General features: G+C 62.4%; 1 protein-coding gene across 1 annotated transcript in view; it reads right to left on the minus strand.

Annotated features, from left to right (window-relative positions):
- Nucleotides 1–12325, minus strand: part of Mmel1 (membrane metalloendopeptidase like 1) — a 31211-nt gene that overhangs the window by 4156 nt on the left and 14730 nt on the right. The window contains exons 2-13 of the mRNA XM_078025060.1: nucleotides 11553–11630; nucleotides 11011–11067; nucleotides 10110–10271; nucleotides 9855–9935; nucleotides 8796–8891; nucleotides 8117–8235; nucleotides 7544–7609; nucleotides 6162–6296; nucleotides 5990–6079; nucleotides 1830–1966; nucleotides 1468–1561; nucleotides 423–551 (exon numbers count right to left, since the gene is read on the minus strand). Coding sequence (XP_077881186.1) covers nucleotides 423–551; nucleotides 1468–1561; nucleotides 1830–1966; nucleotides 5990–6079; nucleotides 6162–6296; nucleotides 7544–7609; nucleotides 8117–8235; nucleotides 8796–8891; nucleotides 9855–9935; nucleotides 10110–10271; nucleotides 11011–11067; nucleotides 11553–11630 — 1244 coding nt within the window. The remainder of the gene's footprint in view (nucleotides 1–422; nucleotides 552–1467; nucleotides 1562–1829; nucleotides 1967–5989; nucleotides 6080–6161; nucleotides 6297–7543; nucleotides 7610–8116; nucleotides 8236–8795; nucleotides 8892–9854; nucleotides 9936–10109; nucleotides 10272–11010; nucleotides 11068–11552; nucleotides 11631–12325) is intronic.

Here is a 12325-nt window from a genome sequence, read left to right on the forward strand (position 1 = left end):
TGTGTGACCCACCTTCAGGGACTTTTGGGGAACGGATCTAAGACACCTCTGGAGGTGTCCCTGGGCTGCTCCAGCTGGGGGCCTCCTGGGTGAGGTGTGGTGTGGGTATGGGGGTGACCACCTCCATGTTCAGGGGCCCTGCCCTGGGGCTCAAGTCCTTGCAGACGTGCAGAAGGCCTGCTGGCCCTGGGCTCACTGTGTAGATCTTGTGCCTGGCTCAGGTGGTCTGCAGGGCCCAGGGCTTGGGGCAGCAGGGATTTGGGGGTCAGAAGCACTGGGTGGCAAGGTTCCCTGGCCTCCCTCTGGGGCCCCTGGGACAAACACGTGCCCTCTGGATGTCCCTGAGCGAGATGCACAAGGGCCTGGCCTGGGTGTGCCCCGTGTGGAGGGCCCGCCTTCCCGTGGCAGGAGGCAGCACCCACCATGTTCTTGCTGTCCTTGGAGAAGGCCTTCTTGACGTAGAGGGAGCCCACGGCGCTCTCCATGTTGCTGTTCACGTAGCCCACGCACTCCTGCCAGCGCACCTCCTCCACCGTGGTGCCGTACAGCGCCTGGCATCGGGGTCTGCCTCACTGCGCCTGCCCTCACGGTGCACCCTCTCGCTGCATCCACAGCCCAGGTCCCGCGTGGGGCCCTGGGTCTGTGAGGCCAGCAGACCCACCCTGTCCCTGGTCTTGGGGTGCCACCAGCCAAAGTGGGACGTGGGACATGGGATGTCTCAGACTTGCTTCCGAGTGCTGGTTGTGGGTGTGGGAGCTGGACAGCTGTGGGGCTCCCACCCACCCAGGCCAGGTGCTGGGCCGCTACTCTGGGAGAGGTGGGGTCATCTGCTGGGCCTGTCCTCCCTCCGCCCTGGTTATCTGCCTCCAAGACACAGGGCTAGTATTGACCCTAGAGCAAGCTCTGGGGACTGTGTCCACCCTGGCCACCAGCCCCAGCCCCCTGGGCCCTGTTTCCCTACCACTGAAGTGGTGATGAGACCGCATGCCCGTGTGTCCCCAGGGGTGGAAGGGGAAGACATGGAGATGTGATCCGGCCAGCGAGTGCCCTGCCCGGTGCCCGGCTGCCCCTCCTGGCTGCGGGGTTGCCTGCCTTTGGGAAGCTGGCTTGCCCCTTTGCTGGGTCTGGCCTCCTGGGCTGCCTGTTCCTGCCCCTGGCCTCTGCCCTGGCTCTCTGCTCCCTGCAACTCTCCCCTGGTCTCTTTACTGCTCTGAAGGTCAAAGTCACCTCCTTGTGGCAGCTTGCTCTGTTCCTGTCCCCTCCCTTCAGTCACACTTGCTTTGGACAGGAGATTTCTGCTTTGCTGACTGCTGGTTGTTGACTGCCCCAGGGGGCAGGTGCTGGGCCTGCACAGCCCATGCTTTGCCCTGTGGCCTCCTGTGGGGTCCCCAGCTTATGCTCAGTCACCTGTGAAAGAGCAGGGCCCGGCCCCGGGCAGCCTGGAGCCCCGCAGCAGGGAGTGCTCACCTTGCGATAGTTCCCGCGGGCGTCCTTGAATCGCTGGCTCAGGGTGCTGATGCGATCCAGCACCAGGCGCCAGACCAGGTAGTTTTGCATGGTCCTGGGGCAGGAGGCAGGGCAGGGGCGAGTGGGCTGCAGCTTGGCCAGCTCATCCTGCCCACAGAGCTCCGGGTGCCAGAGCGACCCAGGCGTCAGTGGGCCTGCCCCTCGTTTCTACATCAGGCTCCACAGCTGCTAAGGGTGACCTCCCTTGTCCCCGCACCTGAGGGCACCTACTTGATGCAGCCCTCTCCTGAGAGCGGAGCTGTGTGTGTGGAGGGGGCAGCGACACACAAGCTGCGGCCCTTGGGCCCCTCTCTGGGCCTCACCTGGGAGGGTACATGTGGATGATCTCTTCAAGGTTCTGCAGGTAAGGAATGCCATAGACCACCACCTCCTCATCGGGCAGCAGCGTGATCTTGACCGAGGACAGCACAGATTGTATGAACAGAGTCCAGTTGAATCCCTGCAGGAGGAGGGAGCAGGGAGAGATGGACAGCTCCCGGGCACCCAGGAAACCCAGCCCCACCAAGGAGTTCCCAGAGGAGGGGAGCAGGGAGCAGTACAGCACTTGGAACCAAGAGAGCAGGGGTGGCCGTCCACAGAGTCCAGGGGCCCGGAGGCAGGTGAGAGTGTGTGAAAAGTTAAGTGCGATTAATGAAATCCCTGTGAGAAATAACAGTAGAAACAACGAGCAGAAAATATAAACGGTCTCACAGGTTAAGTAAACTGACTCTTTCAGTTGAAATAGTCCCACAAATTTCCAGGCCCGTCTGTTTTTTCCAGTGCATTCCATCTGACATTTAGGGAGAACAGACTGTTAATCTTAAGCAGACTCTCCAGGGAGGAGAAGAAGGAGAAAAAACCATTTCAACTTGATTAGTGAGTCCAAGAATAACCTTAGTATTAAGGACCAGGGTAAGGAGATAATGAGAAAACACTAACCAGTGTTATGATAGTACATGCAAAAATTCTGAGCAAAATATTAGCAGATAGAATGCAGCTGATCCCAGGGGTCAATGGCGTACGTCACAGGCCAGCTGTTTGAGGACTACAAGTTTGGTGTCACGTTTCAAAATCAAATCAGTAGAATTCACTGTGGTAACTGGATAAATGAGGAGAGTGACATGATAATTCTGATAGATACAGAAAGGGCACTTAGTAAAATTCACCATCACTCACTATAAAGACTCTTGGCAAGCTAAAAATAGTTCTGTGGCCTGATGTGGGAAATCTACAAACAGTTCCAGCCACGACGGGAAAGACTGGAGAGGCCCAGCCTGGCTGCCTGACCCAGGGCAACAGGCCGAGTCTCCCTCCAGGACGGCAGGCGGCGTCCCACCAGGGTGAAGCGGGACCAACGAGGATTGGCGGGGGACACTTCCGGCGTGGTGCTTCCCCAGATGGCATGATTTCTTGTGTATAAAGCCTGAGAATCCGCAGATGAATTATCAGGACTAACCGGGGAGCTGAGGAACACCCTGTTTCCCAAGCTGGGATCTCTGTGCGGGCAGCCAACCAGGAGGTGGACTGACCACACAGAGCACTCACCCCGGCACGCACAGAGGCCCTGGGAAGAAACCTGGGGCGAGCTGCCTGAGGGCTGGGAAGCCAGCTCCACAGAACTCAGAGAAATGGGAAGTCATGAATGAATGGAGGCTTCTGTCGGGCTCAGAGGTGGGAAGTGCGGAAGGTGCGGTGCAGGCCAGCTGCCCGTTTTCCTCAAAGCACTTCCTGGCAGAATCCCAGCAAGCGCTTTGTGCTGATTGAAGGTTTTATATGAAAATGCAGGGGCTGGGCTGGGGCTCAGTGGCAGAGCGCTTGCCTAGCATGTGTGAGACACTGGGCTCGATTCTCAGCACCACATATAAATAAATGAATAAAATAAAGGTTCAGCAATAAACTATATTTAAAAAAAATGCAAAAGGTCCAGAACAGTTCAGGCAACCTTCTTTTTTGTACTGGGGATTGAACTCAGGATGCTTTACCACTGAGCCACACCCCAGCCCGTCTTTAAAAAAAATTTTTTTTTTAAAGACGTTGATGGACCTTTATTTTATTCATTTATTTATACGCGGTGCTGAGAATCACACCCGGGTCCTCACATGCTAGACAAGTGCTCTACCACTGAGCCACAAGCCCAGCCCCGGCCCCTAGCCCTTTTTATTTTTTATTTTGAGACAGGGTCTTGCTAAGTTGCTGAGACTGGCCTTGATCTTGGATCCTCCTGCCTCAGCCTCCAGAGTTGCTGGATTACGGGCCTGCGCCACCATTCCTGACCAATACAGAGAGTCTTTTGAAGGACCAAGTTGCCAAACTGATTGGATATCAAGACTCCTCAGAAAGCTGCAGTAGTGAAGGTGACCGTGGCTGGCACATGGACAGAGACCAACGGAACAGAAGAGTGTCCAGAGACACCCAGAAACACACTTGGTTTACACCAAAGATGGCACTTGCCAGTGGTCAGGGGGTCATCTTATCAGCAGATGGAGTGGTCATGGGAGATTCCTAAGGAAGAGACCAGACGACTCACCATCTCACTGTGGCTGCCAACCAGTTCAGGGCAGACCGCAGGCCTGGACGCCCTGGAGGGCAGAGAGTCCAGACAGACACTGGAACATCAGCATGCAGAGAAGATTGCTACGCCTTTGATAAGTCGATAAACTGGACGAAAGAAAGGGCCTGCTGTGGGATGGGGACGCGAGCTGCTCATAGGAGGACACTGGCCATCAAGGGGTGCTTCTGGAGCAGGCAAGAGCTCCGCCAGCAGCAGGGGAAAGGCAGACAGCTGCAAGACCAGGGCAAGGGACGGAGCGACACTCCCAGAAGAGGGAGCTGAGGTCAATGGACGGAAATGGCACCCAGCCTCGTGGGCATCGGGCAAGCCCAGCTGGACCCAGATGCAATGCCACACACGCCCGAGGTGGGTTGGGGAGAAAGGTGGGCGCCACCCAGCCCTGGTGAGGCGTGTGGACCGTGAGCCGCGGGGAAGGCCTGCACGTGCCGCCCACAACTGAATGGCCCCTCCCACCTGGCACTGCCCGCGCACCGCAGACGATGGTGCCGGAGCCCATCATGGAGCTGTTCCGGGAAGCCCAGAGCAGGGCTCTGCCAGCCCAGTCGGGGGCTAGGGTGCAGCTGCCGCGTTCCCAGCTGTCACTCTGCGCTAGATGCAGGCATGTGGGGTCACCTCGAGGTGTGGGACAGGAGCCTGGGGTCAACATCAGGCGCCACATCCCTGCTCCTCGTGTGGGGGTGAGGGCGTGGTGCCCGGGGGGAGATGGCCGCAGGGGCAGCAGGGGCACACGGGGGCTCTGGTGCTTTGGCAGTGTCCTGTCCCTGGGCACTTCACAAGCCTCCCACCACTCCCAGGCCACCCCAGGTGCCTCCAGGCCACCTGAGGACTTCCTCCCGCCTCCTGCATCTGGCCCCGAGGGCTCTTCCTTCAGGATCAGCACAGCCTCCACCATGCCCACTGCCCGGCCTGCCCTGCCCTTCCTGGCCCCAAGCCCTCTCACAGGAGTCCAGGCCTTTATATGGCCCCCAGGCTGATGCAGTCCACTGACTCAGCCCCCTGACCCCTCGCAGCCCTGCCTTGGGCCCTTGGTGGCCCCCATAGCCAGGCAGTCTCCCTGGCCCCTCTCCCCATGGCCAGCGCTGGCCCTGCGTGGCTTCCTGCTTTCCTGCACATTCCGGGTCACTCGCCTGCCGTCCCTCCCTGGGTGGGCCAGGCTTCGTTCTGTGCCCCGATGGAGCCCAGTCCTGGCCCTGCAGAGGTCTGCTGGCCAGGGAGCCAGGGGCTGGGTTGGGGGAGGGGCAGTGTGCAGGACAGGGACCGGGCCTCCCAGGACAGCAGGGGTGATGCGCGGGGTCCAGGGCTCTCTCCAGGGTTCCAGTCTTATCCTTGGGAGAGCCGTGAGTGTGGATGCTCATGTGACTGGTAGGAGGGAGGAGCTCCGGGTCCGTTTTCCTCCCGCTGACTTCCTTTGCCACAGCTGCTGAGGTTGGACCTGCACTGCTTCTGCCCCTCCTGGATACCCCTGGAGCAGGCCAGCCCCTCAGGGCAGGGCTGGGTGGGCTGAGCCACTGCCGGGCTGGGGGCCAGATCCCTGCCCTTGGCTAGGTTGCTTCTCTGCTGCCCCCAGCCCAAGGCTCTGATCTCCAGGCAGGGGAGGGCCGTGGGAGCCACCACGGTCAGGGTGGGCAGAGCCCCTGGGTCGGGAAGACCTTAGGACCGTCTGCAGCCCCTCATCCTGTTTCCTGATAAACTGGGGTCACCCAACCCTCATGGTGAGACATGGTGACTGTCCCCAATGACAGGTGGTGACTGCTGTCCCTCTGGGATTGGTCACCATGCTTGGTTGTGCTCAGCATATTACCCTTGGGTGCAGCGAGTTGGGCCCTGCCTGGGGGTCATGGTTGAAGCACATGGGGGTGAGGTCAGGCCCGGGCGGCGCTGGTGCTGGCCTCCGGTGCGCGCCAGCCTCACCTTCAGGGAAAACTTGTGCTGGAGGTCTTTCAGGTTCATCCTGTGGTACAGGGCCGTGACGTCGTGCCTCTCCTCCTGGGGCACTGTGGCCTGCATGTAGGCTGGGGTCACGTGGGGTGGGTGGCCGGAGCCTGGCCGAAGACCCCTGGCCCGGTCCCCGGCCCCGCCTCACGTTGGCCAGGTGCGTCTCCAGCTCCAGCACCTGCGTCATGTCCTTCCGTACTAGCTTGTTGTCCTTGGGGAGCTTCATGTCCTTCCGCAGCATGGTGGCCACCGATATCATGAACTGCAGGTAGGCTTCCCGCACCTGGGCCAAAGGACCGTGGATGGAGTTGGGCCGCCTCGGCCGCCTCGGCCGCCTCGGCCACCATGGAGCGCTCTGTGGGGTGGGGTGGGTGATGACGTGGAGCAGCCCCCCGGGAGCCCGTCTGGCCAACCTCAGCCCCCAGGCTCTGCAGCACACAGTGCCTGTCCTGCCCAGCTCAGGGCCCTGTGGCCCCATCACACTCCCAGCACAGCTGTGTGCCCGTGGACCTGCTGTCCACCCAAACTGTGGTGTCGGGCCCCACCCAGGGTCACACCAGACGGCTCACACTAGGCCGCTCCTGACCAGCTCCATCCCTGCTGACCAAGTGACCCATGCCCCAGCCTCTGTGGCAGAGGGCTTTGAAGGGCTGGCCCTGCAGGCACCTGTGAGGCTCATGTTGTGGGAGGAAGCCTGGGGTGGGGGCTCCTAGCCAGACTGAGACCCCCTTTCCCCTCCCATCCTGGGAGGGGCTTTCCTCAGGGCGAAGGAGCCGCAGAGGCCACCCCTGTACGCTGTTCTGCGCCAGGCGGAGGCCGCCCCCGTACGCTGCCCTGCACCAGGAGGGCCAGTGCCCCCTGCAGGTCTGATTGAGGTGGCCCATGGACAGGACACTCCAGCTCCTGATGTCTGAGGATTCTCCCGACCCCTGGGCTCCATGCTTCCGAGTCAGCCGTCCTTCTTCCTGACCTGACCATCCTTCAAAGCTCAGCTCACTGCCCCTCTGCCAGGAGGTCCCCAGGGCTCCCAGCCCTTCCATTGGGGCCACCCACACCTCCTGCCTTTCCTGCTCTGCTCCTGGGGTACCCCACCCCTACCTGCTCTCTGCTCTCTGACTCTTCCCCGACCCCAGCCCCCTTGCCCTGGCTGGCCTTTCTGGACACTTGTCTCTCTCTCCTGACTGAGCCCCTTGCTACAGGAGCAGAATGTGGGCTCAGGCCCAGCTGCTCATGCTGGGCATGTCTGTGCAGACCCTGGCAGTGTGGCCTGGCTCTGCATGGCAGGCTGGTTGGGGCTGGCAGGTGGCCCCACAGGCTGCCTGCTGGCTGAGCTCTCCTGAGCCTGGCAGAGGGTGTTGAAGGTGAGTCCTGGCTCTGCGTCCCTGGCATCCAGTGCCAGGCTGGACCCTGGAACTGGCCACAGAAGCTTGCTGTGGGCTGCAAGGGTCAGTGGACCATGGAGCCCCTGGCCCCAGTAGGCCCTGAGGTGGGAGGGGCAGGCCCAGCCTGGGCGGAAGGGCCCCAGCTCACCTTCTTGCTGTCACCCTCGCTGAAGTAGTACTCCCGGGAGGGCATGCCCAAGGTGGGCTGGTCTATCTGGAAACACAGAGGGCATGACCTTTGGCAAGAGCCCGGGGTCCACAGCCTGCAGCACCCCTCCCAGGACTGTGTCCAGTGGGATACTCGCACCCCTGAGGGTAGATGCTATAGAGTGTTACCCCAGGAACCTAAACTAGCTCTGAGTGACAGGGAGGCTGGGCAGGGCCTGGAGGACAGGACTGGGGGAGCCAAAGAAGGGTGGAGGGCCAGGCCCTGCAGGGCCCCTCGGTGCTCCCCCGTCCCGGGGTGGCCTCACACGTGTTTCCCTGGGGCCCTGGGAGTAGGCTTCCTGCCCTGGTGGCAAAGGCCCCCTTGTCCCTGAGAACCACAGAAATCCTGCTCCGTGCCGTCCGTCCCCAGAGGCTCAGATGTGGGCCAGGAAAGGGCTCAGGGAGCCCAGGCCCTGAGCACACAGCCCCACTGCCCGGGCCTGTGTCGTCTCCCTCCCACTCCGTCCCCGCCTGCACACCCCCCCCCCCCCCCCCCCCCCCCCCCGGCGCGTACGTAGATGATGTGGCGGCTGGAGTTCTGGTCGTCATTCCAGATGAAGAGGTCGATGAGGACGCGCCTGTTGAACTGAGCGTTCATCAGGGCCAGCTGCTGCTCCAGCTTCCACTGGGGGCCTGGGGAGTCACGCCCACTCTGGAGACCGTCAGGGCCTGGGGTCTCAGCCCAGCCCTCGCCAGGCAACGCGTCTGCCTCCTAAGCCCAGAGCTCCAGGTGGAGGGGACCCTTGCCCGGGTGGGGGTGACCAGCTGACTGTGGGCCCAGAGGGCTGGAGCGCGAGGGAGGGGTCACACCTCCCCACACGGGCCACAGGGACAACTGGGCCCCCAGTGCAGCACTGCGTGGGGGCCGCTAACTGCTCTGTGGTCACTCGGACCCTGAGTTGGAGGGGTCCCAGAGCACGCTCGGAACTGGGAGTCGGGGAGGGGTGCCCTCGAGAGCTTCGGGGTCAGCCCTAGGAAGCCCCAGTCACAGATGGCACTTGCTCTCTGGCTAGGACCCTGAGCCTGCTCCCAGGGCCCTGAGGTGGTGCTGGCAGAGATGGGCCTCTTGGGACTTCCTGAGAGCCGGAAGCCAGACAGAAGGGTGGCCCCCCCTGGAGGGCCTGGGTCCCCAGGTGTCCCAGGGGCTATGTCCACTTGTCTGTTCTCCAGGCTGTCTCCAGGCCAGGCCTCACCTTTGGTCTCATTCCATTTGTCCATGAGCACTGGCCACCCTCCCACGGTCTCTAGGACGTCCAACAGGGGCCGAGAGTCTCGCTTCTCTATCACGCCTAAGAAGGGGAAGAGGGGGCTCACATGCCTGACCCGGGCCCAAGGGGACTTGTCACCCCCAGCCCACGCCCCCTTCACAGGATCAGCATCTTAGCACAGGCGTGGAGGGGGCTGGGGCTGGCGAGAGCACACGGCCCCAGGACAGGGCAGGGACCTGGGGGCTGGCAGCAGGTGAGTGAGCCTAGGAGAGCAATGGCCAGCCTGACCAGCACTGCCACCGTGGTCCCCAGAACCGGCAGCCCTGGGTGTTCCAGCGGGGGTGGGGCTTTGCTAGAGATGATGGCTGGAACCCAAGACAGGCGCCCCCAGTGCAGAGCAGGTCTGCAGAGGCTCAGGAGAGCAGCCGCCCAGAAGTAAGTGCAGGCCGTGCAGAAAAGGCAGAGACCGAGGACGGCCACGGCACCCATGCACACCCACACATGTGCCTGCACAGAGCACACCCACAGAGCACACACCTGCTAGACACGCACACAATGCACATGTGTGTACACACCACAGAAACACGTGTGTATAACACAGAGACACTCGCGATGGTTGTGTACTACATGCACACATGCAACACTCACACATGCATGCTTCTCCTGGGCTCCCGGCAGGACCCCCGCTGCCTGGACAGAGAGTGGCCTGGATGTGAGCGAGATCACAGGGCAGCCGACAACAGGTCTGATTATGGACCCACAGGCCAGTTGGAGGGCACAGCGCACAGACCCATGGCCTGAGCCCTGGGCAGTGTCCACTCCCACGCCTGGGCCCTGGCAGGAGCAGCCCACCTGCAGGTCTCACCAGGGCCCTTCCCTGGGTTTTGTTTCCTGCTGGGGGTGGCTAAGTCCCTGTGCTGGGCCCAGGGGATGCTCAGGCTCCCTGCAGAGTGCTCTCAGCTGGACCCTCTTCCTGCAGACACCTGGAGCCCCCCCCCCCCCGGGAGGCAGGGACATGCAGACAGACACCTGGCGCCCACTCACTCTCGTTCATGCAGGAGCGGTACAGCATCTTGGCCTTCTCCACTGCGGGCCGGTCCTTGTCAGTGGACTTCTCCAACACACCTGAGGGCAGAGGAGATGTGGACCGAGGTCTGAGGTGACTGCTGGGGGCCAGGGTCAGCAGGCCTGTGCCCTGGGAGCTCCTGATAAAGGGGAGACCCAGGAGGCCCCGGGACTGCACTGAGAGACCCAGCCAGCCCCCCGTCCTGGCTCAGTGCTGTCCCCACGCTGCTCCACCTTTGAGGATGACCTCCAGCTCATCGCGCAGGATGTCGAAGACGCTGTACCGCGAGCTGGTCTCGGGGATCACGTGACGCCGCAGCCAGCCTCCGCAGGCGTACTGGTAGAAGTCTTCACAGGGCTCCTTGGTCGGGTCCATGTTCCGCAGGATCCTAGCAGCTGCTTGTCCCAGGGTGGGGTGCAGATGGCCTGACTTGACTTTCTGCTCACGGAGTCTCCCTCCCCAACCAGCTGCAGCCATGTGCCCCTGGGAGGGGCAGTCACCCTCTGAGCCACGTAAGGCTGGAATCAAAGGTGGGTTCAAGTCTGGGGCTGCTGCTCAAGGACCACATGACCTTGAAGCCTCCTGGCTTCCTGAGTCTCCCTTCCGGGGACACAGCAGTCTGACCTGAAAGGCCCTGGGTGGAGATGAGCCTGGCTCCAGGCGGCTGGCCCTGCCCTTGAGCTGGCGCCAGCTCCTGGCTCCTGGCAGGACCTGAGCCTCTCAGCCGTCAGGTGTGCTTAGCCCCCACCTGGGGTTTGTTTCCTGCTGGGGGTGGCTGAGTCCCTGTGCTGGGCCCAGGGGATGCTCAGGCTCCCTGCAGAGTGCTCTCAGCTGGACCCCCTTCCTGCAGACACCCGGAGCCCTCCCTTGAATTCTGGTCCCTTGGAGGCTGGGGACGTGCAGACAGACCACCTGGCGCTGCAGGACCGACTCTGGCAGAAGCGCCTGCTGGAGTCTCTCCTGTCCCTTCCCCACCCGACCTGTGCAAATGGCAGCTTCTGACACCAGCAGGAGAGCAGAGCCCTGGTCCTCAGAGCCACCAGGCTGCAGCTGCAGGGGCAGGAAGGAGGTGCAGGGAGCCCCAGCAAGCCCGGCCCCCCACTCCAGGAGGGCCCTGGGTGGGCTGCGCCTCACCTGCCATCACGCAGCCCGAGGTGGTGCAGACGTCCACAGGCGAGGACTCTTTGATGGCTGGAGAGGTGTGAGTGCCCGGGAGTACGGTGGTCAGGGCGGGTGGGCCGTCCTCACCACGCCTCCACCCCAGAGCCGTCCAGCCTCAGCCTCAGGGCATTTCTGCAGCACAGACCAGGGCTTCCCCAAGTGCAGCTTGGATGACCCATGAGTGACCCAGGGCCCCTTTTACATCCCCTGCCCCCACTGGCCATGCCTTCCTGCCTCCATTGTCGGGGACCTGCTCCTCCAGGCGCCCCCTGTGCTGACCCACCCTGCCCTTGTCCCAGCTGGACGCCTCATAGGCAGTGCCCAGTGGCTCCCCAGCACCCAGCTCTGACCCAGCAGGTGCTCACGGTCGGCGTCCCTGCACTGTCCTCTCTCCCCCCACACCCCTCCTGCACCCATGCGCGGCTCCCGGCCCTCCAGGGAGACCCCGCCCCGTGGCAGGCGCGGTTGCCGAGCCCACCTCCTTGGGGCTGTCTGGCAGGGAAGGCAAAGGCTACCTCGGGGTTTTCGTTTTACGGTGGTCGTCTCTTCCTGGGAGAAGTACAGCCGGCTAGTCAAGGGGGGCAGCTGCTTCCCTGGGGAGAGACACGCGCTCAGCTGGCCTCCAGCCTCGGCCTCCAAAGGACAGCACCAATGTCCCTGCAGGGCGGGTTCTGCAGCCCCTGCCCACCATAGTGAAGGAGGGTCACCAGGGAACCGGGTGGCTGGCACAGGACAGAACTGTCTTCCACTGTCTGCTTTCTGCTGGGCCTTAGCAGGAGGCAGACCCCTGGCTTGCTAGCCACACCCTGGCCTGTTCCACCCAACCAGGCTCCATCGATTGGGCAGCTCCTGGAGTCCCACCAGGGAGGCACCCTAGGCCCTTCCTAGGGAAGTGACCCTACCCTGGAAGCCTCCTCTCTGGCCCCTGCACCCTCTCGCACCCCCTCTGCTGAAGGTCAAGGCCACCCTCCCCTCCTCTCCACTACATGCAGGGGTCAGCACGGGGTCTTCTGAGAGGACTGTCAGTTGTCTGGATGGGAGTGTGGGGGACAGAAGGTGGAACCCCAGGTTGGGGGAGAGGGCGAGCCAGGCCTGGCCTCTCAGATCTGGCTTGTGGTTCCATGTCCCCACCCAAGAGGCAGCAGACCTGAGGAGGGGAACAGGGCCTGCTCTGCTCAGCCTGAGCACAGAGATGGCACACAAGGTGCTGGGGCTGGGAACGGTGCTCCTGGTCCCACCATTCAGGGGCCAGTGATCCAACTCTAAGGCCTGCACGAGGGCGTCCCTC

Source organism: Ictidomys tridecemlineatus, chromosome 11, assembly GCF_052094955.1.
Source record: "Ictidomys tridecemlineatus isolate mIctTri1 chromosome 11, mIctTri1.hap1, whole genome shotgun sequence".
Lineage (NCBI taxonomy): Eukaryota > Metazoa > Chordata > Mammalia > Rodentia > Sciuridae > Ictidomys > Ictidomys tridecemlineatus.